General features: G+C 42.1%; 1 protein-coding gene and 1 pseudogene across 6 annotated transcripts in view; both read left to right on the forward strand.

Moving 5' to 3' along the window:
• Window positions 1-17,716, forward strand: part of LOC146962883 (gamma-crystallin M2 pseudogene) — a 310,111-nt pseudogene that overhangs the window by 155,654 nt on the left and 136,741 nt on the right. The gene's annotated exons all lie outside the window — the stretch shown is intronic.
• Window positions 1-17,716, forward strand: part of nap1l1 (nucleosome assembly protein 1-like 1) — a 29,603-nt gene that overhangs the window by 3,895 nt on the left and 7,992 nt on the right. For 3 of the 5 annotated variants that reach the window (XM_085769699.1, XM_085769696.1, XM_085769697.1), the window contains exons 2-11: window positions 1,596-1,634; window positions 2,456-2,544; window positions 5,585-5,687; window positions 9,623-9,764; window positions 12,628-12,708; window positions 13,085-13,213; window positions 13,429-13,500; window positions 13,595-13,734; window positions 14,753-14,898; window positions 14,992-15,011. In XM_085769699.1, coding sequence (XP_085625825.1) covers window positions 1,618-1,634; window positions 2,456-2,544; window positions 5,585-5,687; window positions 9,623-9,764; window positions 12,628-12,708; window positions 13,085-13,213; window positions 13,429-13,500; window positions 13,595-13,734; window positions 14,753-14,898; window positions 14,992-15,011 — 939 coding nt within the window. In that variant the 5' untranslated portion in view covers window positions 1,596-1,617. Of the gene's footprint in view, window positions 1-1,595; window positions 1,635-2,455; window positions 2,545-5,584; window positions 5,688-9,622; window positions 9,765-12,627; window positions 12,721-13,084; window positions 13,214-13,428; window positions 13,501-13,594; window positions 13,735-14,752; window positions 14,899-14,991; window positions 15,012-17,716 lie in introns of all 5 variants that reach the window. The other 2 variants (XM_085769698.1, XM_085769695.1) reach the window with 1 other exon arrangement.

Consider the following 17,716-nt stretch of genomic DNA (forward strand, 5'->3'; position numbering starts at 1 on the left):
TTTACACATCTGGACACATCTGTTGTTTGAAGAGTTGGTTACTTTTCCCCCGGTTACACAACGTCTGTTCTGTCCGCCTCAGGTGAAGAGCCAATGTGTCTGGGTTACATTCTGCAGGCAGATTCCTGCCCAGTCTTTAAGTCATTACAAGGGTGTAGGTTTATGTTACAGCCAACTTAGCTATTGTTGAGTTTTGACACCGGCACCTCCAGGTCATGATCTGCAACCTTACTTTCTTATATCTTATATCTATAGGGTATCTTATAGGGTCTGATTGTCAATGCAAGTCTGAAACAAACACCATGGTAACACAGCTCTCTCAGGGGGGGCAGGGCTCTGGGAGGGGACGGCCGGTGGCTGAGTCACAGCCTGGGCTCATCCCGCCTGGACCAGGACTTTTTTATTTATTTATTTTTAATTTAATTACGCATGTGGCCATACTTATCTTATCTTCAAAATGCTCCGTTTCTACTGAAAGCAGGAAATGAGTTAACAAGCTGGTAACAAGCTTGAGAAATCCTTTGGCACATTTAACTGTGTGGTGATGACCTCCTCAGTGTACACTTGTCATCATGTGTGAGGTGAAATGATGGTGGCCGTTAAAACGTGGACGCATATGGCTGACGGCTTATGGCAGGGGACCCGTTTTAACTTTTAACTGGAGACCTCTAAACAGGAATTGGAAGAAAATCCTCAGTCAGATCAACAAGATCAGCACATTTAGTTTTTTTTTTAGTATCTTGAACAGCTGGTCGTGCGGTGGGGTGGGGGGTTATAAAGGAAAGGTTCTGCTCTGCTTTGATCTTTCATTGGATTCAGGCGAGTGTTGATGCCTACTGCATAGCATTCATTTTTATGTGCATTTCCTCTGGTATGGGATAGTGAAGACACACACACACATGCCAGTAATTTGCAGTAGGATTACCGTACTTGCGATGCTCATTTTCATTTTTTCCCCATCAGAACGGTTGACATGAAAAGATCTGGAAAAGCCTTTATGTAAAATCTAGGTTGCGTAATAAAAATCATGTAAAGTATCCATTGTTCTGCGCTGGTTCTCCTGGTCTATTGCCACACATCTGAATGTAAAGTATGAAATCCTCATAGGGATCAGTTGGCTGCTACAGTCAGATGATGTATTAGCTTTAGCTGTCTGAAGCTCTTTGCCACCAAAATGCCTATTAACCGTATCCAAGTCGGTTTTTTTTCTTTCTCCTCTCTACAACCTGAACCCATCCTGCTCCGTGTACAGCGGCATCTGGTCTTACGATTAGCCCCGAGTCGGCTCAGGTTGTGTAGAAGTGGGATGTCATTTTAAAAGAGGGAAACGTTTTCGCCCTAAAATCACACAAACTAATCTCTGAAGTTGCAGCGGCACTACGCTTAAAAAAAGTTGTAGCTGTTTTTTTAACCGTGGTTCATTATTTAACATCAGCCCTGTCGCGCTCTAAGCGGCTTAAAATTAGCATCACAAGTTATTTGTAAATGCTGTTTGACCCAGATCTGGTGACAGGCAAATGTTACTCAACATTAATTAGCGCGTGTCCTCCAGTGCTGCGAAGCTAATTATTTTCTCTCTTGTTTTTGTTTTTCAGCATCACTTAAGACTCAGCTAAAATGGCAGACATCGACAAGTAAGTACATCCTCTTCTTCCTCTTGTGGTCTGTGGTCCCACCAAGTAGACTCCCGGGGTCTTTGGCAGTTGAAAGGGGGGGATGCACCTGCTGTGACATCACTGAGATCGACCACCAACAGGGGGCAGTGCAGCAGGCTTGTTTACGTCTGCACGCCTGCATATCAAGCCATGGACCTGAACAACGGTCTAACTGGAATAACGCTCAAGTGGCTGTCAGACATGAGGATTGATGCCAACACACACACACGCATACACACACCCCCCTCTGCTGTTGGCCATTGATTTTCAAGTCGTGCTGGAGACAGACGGGAGAATGAGAGCAGGGTTCAGTATTGAGCTCCTCTGCACTGCATCTTAAAGGTGGTGTCATGTTTCAGTGCTTAGAAAGGCATTATGGGTAAAAAGGACTCTGGAGTTTTGATTACTGCTGGGGAGCTGCGCTGCATCCAGTATTAGAAACGGCAGAGAATTGTTTTGTCCTTTTTTACTCGGTTACTTTTGAATATGCCCTTCAGCAGTGTACTCCAGTAGGGCTGTGGCTCATTTTCATATTCTCATGTAGGAAAACACTAGGTATGGTTAAAGTGATTTTTTTTTTTTACAAGGATACTTTAGGACTTTTTCCAACTGCCACATCAGTCGTTGCAATCAAAGAGGAGTTGAATATCTAGTTTCCCTCGCTCTAAACATGCCAGAAGCGGTTTGGTGGTTGGTGTTAATGCCGTGTGCCCACGAACACTCTGAGGTGTCTGTGTTTTGGCTGACCTTCTCCTCCGCCTCTCCCGCCCACCCCCCCCCCTCCCTGTCTCCCCGAGCAGCAAAGACCAGGCTGAGATGGACCCGGCAGATATGGAGGACGTGGAGGAAGTAGAAGAGGAGGAGACCGGAGAAGATGAGAACAGCAAAGGTAATCCTCTCGGTGAGAACGAAACGCAACGCAACATGTTGTCATTGTACTCCACATATAAACAGCCTTTCAATTGCTCACAGAGTTTAGAAGAGTTGTTGGATAAAAACGGCGTTTCAATCCTAGGATAGCAGTTTGAACCATGTGCCTCTGCCTGGGTTTTAAACTGAGCAGAGTTATTTGCATGACATGATTTTGAATTGTAGTTAAGAACTGGGAGGCTCTAATCCGTTTTATTTTAGGATCTGGATGCTGTTTATGCGTCCTTTGATGCTCAATAAATGATTCAGACGGCCTCTCATACATTGGCCTACTCCCGCCTCATTGTGGATAGATATAGATGGCTGTTTGGCCCTTTTCTATTTATAGCAAGAGCGAAAATGTCTTACAAAAAAGCCAGACTTGAAAGAAGACGGCTCATTCCGGCTGCCTACGACTGATCCGTCATAGCGACCACACTCTGAGGAAAGCCGTACACCAGGCCTGGAAGCTGAGGGGAGATTAGAAATGCATGAGTAATACACAGTTACAGCTTGGCAACATTTACATGCAGCGCAAACTCTTGTTAAGAAACCTCACTGACTTCACGCATCAAGGCTGCTGCGAGACACCAGCAACTAACGCAGAGGAGCCACAGATCTCAAGACTTGTGAAAGTGAACTAACAAAAGGTGAAAACATGTTCAAATAATGAAGCCACTCCCATCCTCAGCTTAGTTACTGTTAAAGGGATAGTTCAACATTTTGGCAAATTCTCCCATTGCCATAATCTCTAAAGTCATAGGGGTAGGTTCGTTACCTTTAATTGTCGGTGCAAGATATTTTGAGATCAGCGGGGCAGAGACGCGAGCTGCTCAGGTAACGGTAGATACAGTAGTCCCCTCATCAGAATCATCAAATAAACAATCCAACAACTCCAAAACAATCTGGTGGACAAGTTGTGACCTGCACATTCACCACGCTATGAAGTAACAATGTAACATTACGAGACGGTGTTGTTTTCAAGGCAAAATGCGTAGCTGGAACTTCATTCCAGACACGGCTGCTGCGCGGAGTGATTTCAAAAGCAAAGTAGTTCCGAGCGTGGTATTTGCTTCATGTCTCATAATGTTACATAATTATACATGATTATTTCATAGTGTGGTGAATGTGCAGGTCACAACTTGTCCACTAGAGCGTTTTGGAGTTGTTGGATTGTGTATTTGATGAGTTTTGAGGGACAGGGGACCTGTACCGTTCACCTCTAGTGTGTTCGCTGAGCAGCTCACGTCTCTGCCCCGCCGATCTCAAAGCAACATGCACCGACAATTAAAGGTAATGAACCTACAGCTGTGACTATACGGATTATGGCAATAGGTGAATTTGCCAAAATGTTGAACTACACCTTTAATAGTCTGATTTGAGTCTCTTTGGGGAAAAAGGAAGTGTAGATTCTGTGATGTATAAATACATGGGGCGGGTTCTTAGTAGTTTCAAAGCCAGCAAGTGTTTGTACCACACTGAACTAGGTTATGTCACTGGAGGATCAGTCCTTAAACAATACAAGCAAATAATGATTTACAGTGACTTAATTTAGCTGATCTATATTTCCTATGAACTTCCACCCTCTCCACTCATGTTCTCTGGGACATTGAATTTCTTTCTCTGCACCTCCCTCTTACAACTTGGGTACATGTGTGATCCAGAACCCAAAAAGAAACACTGGAGGAAATTTCATGCTGTCACCTTGAAACAATTATGTGACAGCCTGTACATGTTTGTGATGTTATTCACTACATCCCATATGGAACAATGACTGTATTCACTGTATCAGCCAGCCCTAGTGGAGCAGTAGAGCAAGTGCATAATAATGTTTCTACTGATCACACACACTAAAACTGTTGAAATGGAAAACTGTGACATAGTGAGTAATTTTATAGTCTCTTTTTGGAGAAGCGAATGGTCGGAGTTGGAGAGTGTATTTCCCTCCAGAAGGTGAACCCACGTCTGCACTGACCCGTTGATTTATCCAACCAGAAGGAGCATTTTGTGTCGAGACATCCATCCAGTATCGAGTGTGATTTGTGACAAGTGTGGTTGTATTTATTTGACCGGCCGCGGCGTCTCGGACAGCCGATCTATTGTAGCTGGTAACGCATCACGAGCAAAATGCCCAGGATGTGCCAACGGTGAAAAGTGACTTCCAATCTCTTTAATCTTCTCACCTGCCAGCAGCAATCTGACTGAGCTTTGATAGGTGCAAAGCAACGCGTTGGCCACTTGGATTGTACCATCTGTCACCTGTCTGGTTTCACAAAAGGAGAACACCCGTTATTGCTGACGGCCTCCTCTTGTGCCTGTGCAGCACCGACAGTGTGGACATTAAAAACCAGACTTGATTCAGTCTGTCCCTTCTTCTTCACTTCAATTTTACTTTCTTACTTCAAGGAAGAAAACATATTGATATAAAAGGAAAAACAAGGGCCTTACCGATTAATCCACTGATCATAGTCCATTAGAGATAATCAGCCAAAAGTTGGCCTATCGATAACATTTTTAAGAGCGCTATTTTTACCAATAAAGTGCAGGGAATATGACTCGGTTTTACTTATAAATGATGTCCTTGTGCTATTATTCATCCGGTAGTAAACGCTGAGCAGGAAGAGGCGTTTCATTCATTGTTCAGGATGACGGAGGAAAGAAAATGTGAACACGCGTTTAGAGGATGAGTCATCACTGACGACTTCATTAGACATATTTGTGCAATGTAATGCACACATTTGATATCAGTCATTTTTTATTCCCTAATATCAATATCTGCATTGGCCACAAAAACTCCATCTTGATCAGGCCCTGGTAAAGATGATTTGAAAAGGAAACTGCTCACACTCAGGATGAAGCAGATATCACAGGAAAGATCAAGTGACCAGACAGAGCAGAAGTAAACACGATGTCTTGTGCAGCTGGTGATCCCGGCCCTAAACGTGTTCTTTTCATTCTTCTAAACTGATTCTCTGGTCTTCATATTTCACTCATGACAACGTATGTGTTTGTGTCCTCAGCTCGTCAGCTGACTGTGCAGATGATGCAGAACCCACAGATCCTGGCTGCGCTGCAGGAGAGGCTGGACGGCCTGAACGGCTCGCCGTCAGGGTACATGGAGAGGTGAGGGATCAGTTCTCCAAACAGGTTTATTCTGCATCAGTTATTATGTTAATCAGTCAGTTACTATCAATCAATGAATCTTCCTCTAGAAAATAGAAATGAAATCCTGGCATGGTCAGCAAGTCCATGTTCAGCCGTGAACGTGTGCTCACTCAAACACACAGTCGGCTTTATGGCTTTTTATTAAAAGGATCTGGACAACACTTAAAAATGAAATAATCCCACGCACGTTTGTGTATTTGGAAAAATAGGATAATCACAGAATAACACTGCACTAACAGTGGAGGGATTAACCGTCATCCTTCCACAGGCGCACACTAACCAGCTGTAGAGAGAGGGGCATTGTCAGGGTTTGATCTTGTCCATGTCCTTTATTGATCCATATCAACTATTAAAAAAAAAAAATCAGACCAGGATTAGAATTGATGGGGCTGCTGTGCATCGAACTAAGACGGCTTTTAATTTAGGTTTTTTTTTAAAGGTCCAGTATGTAATAATTGGCAAAGTTTATTGGCAAAATCTGAATATACTACCCATGAATGTATTTGTACAATCGCTAAAATTTAAAATTCATTTGGTTTTCGTAGCCTTATAATTACGCTTTTATATAAACATGTTATATATTATTATAAACCCTATTTTACACACTGGACCTTTAAATATTTTTGGGGTCTTTTAGGCCTTTAATTGCTAGGACAGCTGTGGAGAGACATAGAAAGGGGGAATGACATGCAGCAAAGGGCCTCTGGTGGAATCAAGTCTCTGCATATGGCCCAGCACTGCTGCTCTGCTCCGTACGGGAGAGATGCTTCTTACTGAATGCAGGATAGAGCTCAACATCTCCCTCAGTAACTGTTGATCAGGTTTAATCCTGCTACTGTTGTCCATCAGTCATGAGTTGTAATGTTACTCCCTCCGATGATACGTGGGTGATATGCTCACGCTTACATACTAATTGGTTTTCCAAGAGGTGATCGAGTAGAGATGCTTTCACATGGACCAAGTTCATGTGAAGTTCAGCTACGCTCATCTCTTAGCAGCGACGTGAATCCAGAGGCGACAAGACACCAAAGCTGCTGCTGCTTCTGCACGGCTGAGCTCAAACCCAGGCTGCAGGCTGGTGTCATTGTGCTGCTGCTGAGTTGCTCAATAGCTGAGAAGCAAAGAGGGGAAAACTGGCGCATCTTCACAGACACCACCAGCACACTGTGTGATACACAGCCATTGTTTAGCTTGAATTTAGTCAGCCGGGTTGAAGTCCTGAAGATACAGGATGGTAAAGTTAACGCACAAGAAAAGTTGCCGCAGTCGGTCTGCCAAATTTGACCTGATAAATTTGACCTGCATTTGGCAGCAGGTCGGAAATTAAGACTCTTCCCTAATAGTCCTAAAACAATTTTTTTAAAAAGGTGTCTGTTGACTGCAAAACACTAAAAGAACAGGAACATGGCTGAGATCATCTAATTGTGTCGTGGGTCCCAAATGGCAGCGTATTGGATTACCGAGCCTTTAAATTGAATTGAAACTCATCGGGTGTGTTTGTTAAGAAGCTACATGGGACTTAACAGGAAAATGATTTAATGCTGTGGACATTCTCCAGACACGAGCTATAAAAGACAATGTGTAGGTTTAACTTCAGGTACTTGATGCCTACAATAGTAGCCTACATTTGCATCGGTGTGTTTGGTCTGTGTCACTCCGTCACATCGGCTGTGACTCACATCCAGGTTTGTGGGGGTGAATACTTTTTTTATAGCCGTCAGTGTGTCTATCTACTGGTTGAGCTGACAGATGCAGTTGAGTTATTTTTTTAATCCATAAGAGCAGAGGTACAGTCAGAGCTCAGACGCTGCGTGAATGTGGTGGTGTGTCTCGGCTGCTGGGTTCTGCCACCCACCGTTCCTCTTCTCCGCAAAACCATCAGCAAGCAGCTCTTTGATCAACTTGTCAAATGTTTGGCAGTCACCGACAAACTCGCCAGTCTGACCGTCTTAAGCACTGGGGACCAAACATGCATGGCTTTGCCAGGATGTCGCAGATTTTTAATTTACCACACTGCAGAGAAACTTCACGCTGCACTGAGTCCTGATATTAACGGTAAATGTTGAGCTTCAGTGAGACTGAGTGTTCAAGCTTAATTTTCATATGATACAACTTAATTTCATATATTAATTTAAAGGTTGAGACAGCCGGCTGGAAACATCGACAATATAAATTTCAATTAACTTTCTTACTTGTGAAAACATGTAGATGGAGAACCGCCATTACAACAAAAGAATAATGGCTACAAAGCATTTCAAAGCAGAAAGGAGGGGCCATATAATTAAATACCAATCTTTGTAGATCTACAAACTGGGGGAACTCTTTCCTCTCATAGTTATTGTCAAATTCGTGACTCGGAAGTTTTGTCATTTGTATCTTTATGCCACTTCTGCTGCTTGTGAATGTTTTCCTGCTCGCTGCTTCTCTTCTGACAATGATGTTTACAAAATCTGTTTGTGCTTAGTTCATGTGGATTATGTGTCGAGGGAGCGCTCTTATTTACAAGGAGCTATATGTAATAGTTTTCTTGAAATTGAAGTCATTGTAAACCAGGAAGCCCCATCTCATCGGCCTGGTGTTTCCCTCCTATGGACTGCAGCTGGTGACGGTGCTTCTTGTTCATGTGGAGCTACAACAAGGACCGCCGTCACTAGCTGCAGTTGGCAAGCAAGATGTTAAACAGTTAGCATGGTCTGACTGGCACTTTGAGTATTACATTTCTAAATATAGAAACTTTTTAATGGCACAATTTGTATCATCGGAAGTTTAGATTATGTGCCAAGTAAGATTGTCACGTCATCACCCCTACGAGTATTTATTTACAAAAAATTGGGATCTAATAAGAGAAACTGCTCTGAAATTAGGCTGAAAAGATTTATGGATTGATGGCTGAATATTATTGATACTTTAATCATATACATCATTTTTCAGCACAGCATAAGAGACTCTGCTCCTTTGATGGATGTAATTATAACTCAAAGTTCTTTGGACAAAACAATCTGACATTTTCAGACCAAAATGATTACTTCAAAAAAAAAAAAAAATCAGAATGAATAAATAATGAGCGTCAGCCCTACTTGTAAGCAGTTTGTGAAGCATATGCTGTAAGATGTGTGCAAGTATTATCTAATGGACATAATGTTCACTCTGCTACAGCTCAGAGGGCTGAGATATGAAGCAGCCAGTTCCTCAAGTGGTGATGGCGGAGCGTGCATGTGAATCATAGTAATCCCTGGCTGTTTAGCTGAGCTCATCAACATGTTATTTAAATGTCCCCCTTTTTAAAAAAAAAAAAAAAAAAAAAAAGAGATTTGAAATGCTCTAATATCGGGGGAAACCTGCATTATACGGAGCAGGAATCAGGCCACGGTTCCCTGAAGCATAAACCAATAAATCTGTGTACAAATACAACATCATTTCTTCCCCGTGCTGTTAAATGAAGCAAAGCTCAATAAAACCTGTTCTTGGCGTAGTTTCAGTTTGTTTAAAGGAGCGTACTTGGAAGGCCACCCTGACTTACTGGAGATCCTCTGGGGAGAGTGCTCCTCTGCAGTGTGCCGCTGTGCTCCAAAGCTCTCAGCAGATTAACTTCAGAGGCTGGGTCCTCTCTGCTACCACTTGCTCCCCATTAAGCACATTTTGTCCTGTGTTTTTTTAAATTTAGAAGCCTGGAGGCAAAATGATTAATACATCTATCTTTAGATTCCATAAAGAGCTGCACAAACCCAACAAAAATAGCAGTCCAGTTGTTTTTTTTGTTTTGTTTTTTGCTTGATATTGTGAGCACAGCTTGAGTTTAGATTACATATTCATGATTGTCCAGAGCTGCAGTGATTGTGTAGTGAAAACCTTCACCACTCACATGTTTTCCATTTGTTTCTGTCCCTCCACAGTTTACCAAAGGTTGTAAAGAGACGTGTAAATGCCCTGAAGAACCTACAGGTGAAATGTGCCCACATTGAGGCCAAGTTCTACGAAGAAGTACACGAACTGGAGAGAAAGTACGCAGCCCTCTACCAGCCCCTCTTTGACAAAGTAAGTCACTCGTACACTCTCTTCATCCCGACTTTGACCATTAACGCTGTTTCTGCAGCCGTTTCAGTTTTTACACATCACAGAAATACATGTGGGTGTTTTGTTATGAAGTAATTTTCTGTGCACTTGTGGTTTGGAGTGTTAGGGAGAAAAAAAAAGACAAGTACTTGGACAGTTTAACACTTAGTGTTAAATTGGAAATAAAGTAACAGTCACTACATTTTAGTACCAAGGCTCAGCTTTATATTCAGTAGGATTACATAAATACTCCGGGTTCCCACGCGTCCTGGAAAAACCTGGAAAATAGTTGACCAATTGTCACCAATCGTGACATCAGCAGCTAGCAGAGCTCTGTTTTGACTTTTTAGATGAGAAAACTAGAGGCTTTGAGTTGATGAGTGTTTCCAATATTGGACCCCGAGCATGAAGGTTTTCTCTCCTGCTGCTGCAGTCTCCCCCGCTGAGTGACAACAACATGTTTGCGTTGTTCTGTGATAAATTTGTCATAATTTTAAGCATGTAAGAGATTATTTCATAAATTCGTCACATCTTTAAATCAGACTTCTGGGAATGAGAATGGGAGAGAGGAATAAACATAGAAACAAACGGATTAAATGTACAAAATTAGGTACCATTGTCAAAAAGAACACTTCTCCAATGCATGAATGGAACAGGGGATGAATGTCAGACTGTAGCAGCTGAAAAAGTAGGTACCTTGCATTGAGTCTGTCATCTTATTCTAATGAACTTCATATTCCAGATGCACTGAGGCAGCGTTCACTTTGACTCAAAGAGGGTCAGATATCAGTTTAACATAAAGCACTTTTCACCATAACTCTTGAATTCATACAGCAGTGTAATAATGTAGTGGAGAGAGGACACACGGCTGCTGAGGCCTCGCTCGCTCTCTCTGCACTCATTGAACCGTTTCTGTCTGGTCGCTGCTTCAGGGTCCCAAGGGCCAGCAGGAGCATATGTAACGAGTCTTTTATCCCTTGTGCCATAAAGGCACTGTTGGTCGCCATGTTGTTTTTAAAAGATTAGCTCCCTGGTATTTATTTCACCTGCTAATCTGCTGCTCCCTGCTCATTTGCACTATAGTGTGCTCTGTTGTGTGGGGCTGTATATATTTTTATTGTACAGTCTTTGGGAGACAGCAGTTGGACATTAAATTCAAACTAATGAATCTAATCTATCTTCACTATTGATGCTGAGGCTTAGGAAGGAGAGACCGTGACCGTGTTTCCTGCAACTCGGCTCGTTGGCAGAGACGCGCAACCTTGAGGCATTAAATGTGGTAATCTGGTTTAGAACGTACCCAGCTGCTGATTCTGGCAAAACCTGCTACGTCTGATATGTGTGCAGTTGATTTTATTCCAAACATTGACATGAACAGGCTCAAACTAAAGCGGAGTTTTATCCCCAATCATACATGCTGAAGCAGAGAGGCTGAAGAACCTGATGTGTATCCCAAACCCAGGTCATCTTGGTCACAGCAGATTAAGAAAAGTGAGATTAAGAACATGTTGTCACCGTTTTGCCTAAAATGAGTTGAATAATCATCAGATTCGTTGCAGATGATAAATTAAGATTTTTAATGATGGCTAAATGAAGTCATTGTGTGAGTCAGGATTATTAGTCAGGATGATGTGATGGATTCCTTCACTGTTTCTGTTTCTATTTGATGTGCCACCACCCAGATAGTAAATGTTAGCATGTTGTTGTAAGTCATGGCATTTAGCTCAGGTCAATACCAGACCTTGTTTCAACGTGACCTTTAGATTCAGTTGCATTAGCCTCTTAACCCTGAGGCTCATTGAATGATCACAATAAAAGCCTGGACATTGGTCTGATGTGGAATAGACTTGAGGGTAAATCTGACACTGGCTAGAGGAGCACTCCCCCCCCCCACCTTGTTTAGGCCACATGACTCAGCAGAAAGTTGCTGAGTGTGATGGATCAAAACAGGATCTTTCTCCACAAGCGAAGCCGGCCCTGCTCTCACCCTCGATCCTGATCAGCTGTTGGTGCGAGGAGCTGCTTTATCGACTCTGAGCCCTCATGTTTCCCAGCCGCTCGGTGCAGGTTCATGGGCGTGTTTGTTTCCATGTAAACAAACCCAGGATGGAAGCAGCTGCTTTACCGCGGTGGCCGGTGTCATCACCTCTTTACCCTCAAGTGACCATGACTGACACTTGATTTGACAGGCTTATTTCTATTCTTTGTATCTAAAGTTACTTTTTTTAAATTATTATTTTAGTTTTTTAGGGAGTTTCATGCCTTTTCTAATTGATAGGATAGTCAGAGAGAGACAGGAAATGGGGAGATGAAGAGGGGGAATGACATGCAGCAATGGCCCACCAGGGGATTTGAACCGGGAACGGCTGCAGCGAGGACTTTGTACAGGTGCATCTCAATAAATTAGAAATCAGGGAAAAGTCTATTCAAGTCAAAGAGCTCCAACCACTATTGAGTGCAAATAGATGGACATACTGTTCAGAAGCCCAACATTTACATTTTTTACTTTTGTAATATTCAAATTTGAGATGGTGAATTTTCAGCCTTCATTAAATGTGAAGCCATAATCATTACAATTAAAACAAATTTGATAAATAAAGACATGAAATGTTTCATTCTGTGTGGAATGGATCTATAATAATGTATTAGCTCCACTTTTTGAATTGAATCACTGACATAAATAAACTTTTCCATAATATTCTAAATGTATTGCGATGCACCTGTATATGGGGCGCGTGGTCTACCCACCGAGCTGTACCATGCCTCTGTCTCTTAAGTTTTATAACTGCCCTTTCCCCCTAGAAACACAGGATCACACTTAAACTTTGTTCCATCTCCTTCACAGAGAAGCGACATAGTGAAAGCAGCTTATGAGCCCACAGATGAGGAATGTGAATGGAAGGCAGATGAGGAGGAAGAGCTGACAGTAAGTAAGCAGGTACAGGTGACGTATACACCTGCATGCTTCCTGTCTGTCCCAACGTGTCTCCTCCTTTCATTGCATGCATCTGTCTTACAAGTTCATTATCTTCACTCTCCAAAATGGGAGCTAATGCATGCAGCTAATAACGGCAGTGGATTAAAATTCAAAATCACCACCTCTGATTTCATGGAGCAGATGAAATCAGCCTAGTTATCTATTATATCTTATAAGCTAACACTTGTATAAAATGTGGACTGCGGTGCTGTCTGCCGTCTTAGTGGATGTAGGTGGTGACGATCTTTTTTGTACAGTATCTGTGAAAAGAGAAAATGGTTGAGCAAGGCTTGTTTTTTGAAGAGAAAATGTCTCCCTGGCTCAGGACGAAATGAAGGAGAAGGCCAAGTTAGAGGAGGAGAAGAAGGACGAGGAGAAGGAAGACCCCAAAGGCATCCCTGAGTTCTGGTTAACGGTTTTCAAAAACGTGGATCTGCTCAGCGACATGCTGCAGGTAGGCCCCGTCCAGACGCCTCCTGGAGAGACAGGGAAAATGGGTCACACACAGTTTTTGCTTACAGCAGTGTGGGGGAGAATAAAAAAAAATCAAGATTTGCTTCCACCTGCTGGTCAAAGTTGTGAAGAGCAAGATCCTAAAACAAAAAAAGACACTGATTGTGCCTCTTTGTGTCGTGAGCGATCTAACGCTGTGCTGCCTCTCTTCCCCAGGAACACGATGAACCCATCCTTAAACATTTACAAGATATTAAAGTAAAATTCTCAGATCCAGGACAGCCCATGGTGAGTTCAGCTGACACATCACACACCTCTTTGTTTTGTTTAATTTAATTTAATCAATGTACTGTATGTAATCTCCTCTTGTGGTTTCCCCCAGAGCTTCACGTTAGAGTTCCACTTTGAGCCCAACGACTTCTTCACAAACACAGTGTTGACGAAAACCTACAAGATGAGATCAGAGCCCGACGAGAACGACCCCTTCTCCTTCGACGGCCCAGAGATCATGTGCTGCACAGGGTGAGTCCAGCTCCTCGTTTTATCAGTCGCTTCTGAAGATCTGAAAGGGATCCAGCTATTTCATCTTTCTTACTTTATTCATTTTATTTTTTTTGTGACTTAAGCATATTGAATTGTTTTTAGTAGAATTGATTAGATTTGTGTGTATGTAGTAGGGGGTGTTTTGTATTGGAGCCTCATTATGAGATATGATGTCGACGTATGTTTATTTTTTATTTTCTTTAATAATAATTAGTCATAGTAACTTATTACTTAATAACTGAATTATTAACTGAGTCCTTAAAATGTAACTAATTACCAAGAAAAGTAACTGTTGAGTTCCCTTTTTTTAATAACTTGCTCAAACATGTCATATTACTAAGACTCACCCCCTAACCTCCCATTTTTTAACAGCTTTTTTCGTAGAGTGACTGAAAAAACGTGTATATAACATACATTCGAATAGGTGTATTTTCTGATGGGACTTGAGTCGAGTAACGACATGTTTTATTGTCAGTAATGGTAACAGTGTTACAACGGGGGGAACAGTAACTTCTTTGATTACTCATTACTAAAAAAAAATAGTGCTGTTAGTAACGTAATTTATTTATAACGGCGTTGTTTCCTTCACTACTTGTTATTGAGGTAGAGGGAGAGTAGCCACTGTTGTAATACAGTCGTCAATGGGGTTTCAAACTAAATAGATAATAATAAACTCTTGTGTAGATTCTTCCTGGGAAGAGAATTAAAGTCAAACTTTGCCTGGTGTTGTTTAGATTGTCATGCTGTCAGAGTGATACTGTTTATAATGTCAGCCTCGTCTCCCTCGTGCTCTGTTATTTAATAACTGCACCAAACATTCTCTCTCGCCATTATCTCTCCACCTCTCTCCTCCCTGAATCATTTCTGAGCGACCACAGACGACCTCGCTGCTTTCTCTCCCAAAATAAATCCAGAGATGTCATTTAGATGTGACATTTAAAATGCTGGATACTGACCTGTCTCTCCGCCGCCCCCTCCTCCTCGTGTTTCACCACAGCTGCACGATCGACTGGACAAAGGGCAAGAACGTCACGTTGAAAACGATTAAGAAGAAACAGAAGCACAAGGGCCGCGGCACGGTCAGGACGGTCACCAAGACGGTCCCCAACGACTCCTTCTTCAACTTCTTCACCCCACCAGAGGGTAAAACCACGTGTTTATTGGAATGATCAGAGATCTTTGTGCCACTTTTACTGTATCAGCTGTTACTGACTTCATCCACTTTTCTGTTCACAGTCCCAGAGAACGGAGAGTTGGTAAGTTATTGTACTTCCTCTACTGTGCATTTCATGTTCTTATTAATTAGCACTTGGGATGTCAAGGTAGAGAGATAACTGAACAGAGCAGAGGAGGCAGATGAAGGCTGGTCCAGAGCTGCAGACCTTTAGATTGTATATTCCTACTTGAATGGTGATATGTATGTATGTGTGATATCATTTTGTGGATCGCAGCAGGACTAACTGACTGCTACGGCCTCAGTGACTGGGGATCCTCACTAAAATACAAATACCTGAGTATTTCAAATCCCCTTTGCTTTGAGTCTAGAATAGATTTGCAAAACGTCGCTGTCGGGCGCAAACCTCCTATGTCCAAAATTCTAATTTTTCAGGAAATGAAAAAAACCTTGTGGTTTTGTAATAATTGGACATAACATCATCAAACTTGGTATTGTGTCTTTACAAATAGTCAGATATTTGAATGTGTCATTACTTTATTAATATTTTACCCAAATCAGGCTCACATGGAGTTAGGAGTTTTGTGACCAACGAAAGAGTGGAGATAGAAGGTTTGTGCCGTCACTGATTATTGACGGACGCATCGGCTACAGTAGCTTATTGCATTACGTTATCATCAACTTACAGGTTACATAGTTTATTGTATCCTATTTTTCTTGAAATACTATGTTTTTCCTGTTGTTTAATGCATGTGGCCAGATAAGTGCACTATTAACAGGTAAATGACGGACTAAACTGCACTTCAACCTACCGTTTTCCACCAGCACCTCCACTTCCGCATCTCAGGCCTCAAAATAAATCATTTTCCTTTACAGCGTATGTGTAAATTAAACATTGTAGCTATGTATTGAAAAGTTATTTAGTCTAACAATGCAAACACCGACTGAGTGTCTCCAATCCATGGATGTATTAGGCTATAGATCGGGTCACTGACCAAGCTATGGGCTTATACTATAAATAATAATGCAATCACAATGTCAAGCAGTTTCAAGGACTTTATTTCAAGTACAGTTTCAAGCACTTTATTCAAAATCCAAACACCAAGGTTTCCAAGGATTTCCAACACTCGTACTGTTGCACTGTTGTCCTTATTAGCAGTGGTAGCCTATTGCTGAGTGTGGCTGTGAGTGGGCTCTGAAAGTAAAAAGAGACGGTGTATGAGTATATCTTTGTCATAGTCAGAAATCCACAATAGTCACTGAAATAGTCATTATGTACACCAAAACATGATATCACCAGCAGCATTACTGACACTTCTGAATGAACTGTATTGTTCACGTAATTTTACGTTTCCTAATCGTCTGCACACAGCACAGGCAGCCTGCTTTAAAAAGAAAAAAAGTCCGCTGCATAACGTTAATAAACTCTTAACAGGTTGGTGTAAGTGTAAAACAGTTAAGATGTGATGTACGTCAGATTAATTCCCTTGTAAATAAAACCACAAGCCGCAAAATTGATCAACACAGCAGCTACGTCGCTAGCCTGCTAGCCCGCTAGCTGCTTAACACACAAGTGAATGGAGCCGAGTTAGCTCCCGTTAGCACGGCCGTGGATCAATTAGAGATCGTTATGCTCTCGTTTCAAGTAGGTGACAAATCAAATAGTTGGCTTGCATGATGTGTTGGTTGGCGTTCGTATGGTCTTAAAACCGCTACACGTTAGACGACAGTAAACTTACACTTTTGACGTTAAAGTCGCGCTCCCAGCTGCTCCTTTGGTGAAGTAGTCCGGGTCGCTCAGGTGGGGGTGGAGTTAGGAGGTTTGGTCGACAGTTTCAGGATCCAATGGAGTTAGGAGGTTTAGTCACGGGCAGTTTAAAAACTTTTCATTGGTTAAATATTTGTAAAACCACAGTCAGACGTAAAGGGTGACCAATAGTACTGATTTATGGAAAAAAATAAAAATCATGATTTTTGGACATAGGTTTGTGCCCGACAGCGACGAAAATCTTCCTCTGTCATCATGTGATATTGGATGTAGAATGAGGATAATCATTTTATTTAAGCACAGGGCTGCAACATAAGAACATGTGAAAGACTTCCTGGACTATTGTTATTGTGAACTATTGTTGGGATATTATTACAGAGGAAGCCACAAGGTTAAAAACCCGTGGCTGCTCTGTGATGCATCATAGTACAAATACCAACTGTTTATGTTGATTGTCGGGAAGCACTTGTTTCCCCGTCTCTTAAATTTGATTTCTGTGATTGAACGATTAGAATCATTCTTGTAAATCTCATCAAACCCTATCAAATTGTAAGATTATTTTTTTTCTTTATTTTGTTGCGTCATTGTTCAGAGAGCGATGCAGGAAAGATAAAAACCCTGGCTGGGTTTTACTGACTGAATTGGTTTCAGAGGCTCAGGACAGTTTTGCCCCAGATACAAACTCTTGTCACTTGGAAAGTATTTTTAAAACTGACATTAACAACAACCAGAGGTTCGAATTGACTTAAGTGCATAGACTGTAAAAAGAATGGACGTAGCGTCCGTGACGTCACCCATTGGTTTGGGGGAGTCTGTTTTGTGCCGCTACTACGGGGGTTTGAGCCGCGCCATGTTGGATTCTACTTGCCATATTTGGAGCGGTGCGGCCGTTGGCCGGCCGAGAGCCCGCCCACTGGCCTCGAAGCAGCGGTCGCCGGACCTGTCACTCAACGGTTCTGCGCCCTAATTGGCCAGAACTTTAAACCTAATAACAGTAAAACGGTAGAGTTTTAAAAAAA

This window comes from Trachurus japonicus, chromosome 23 (genome assembly GCF_045865225.1).
Source record: "Trachurus japonicus isolate A0001 chromosome 23, Traja_1.0".
Taxonomy (NCBI): Eukaryota; Metazoa; Chordata; class Actinopteri; order Carangiformes; family Carangidae; genus Trachurus; species Trachurus japonicus.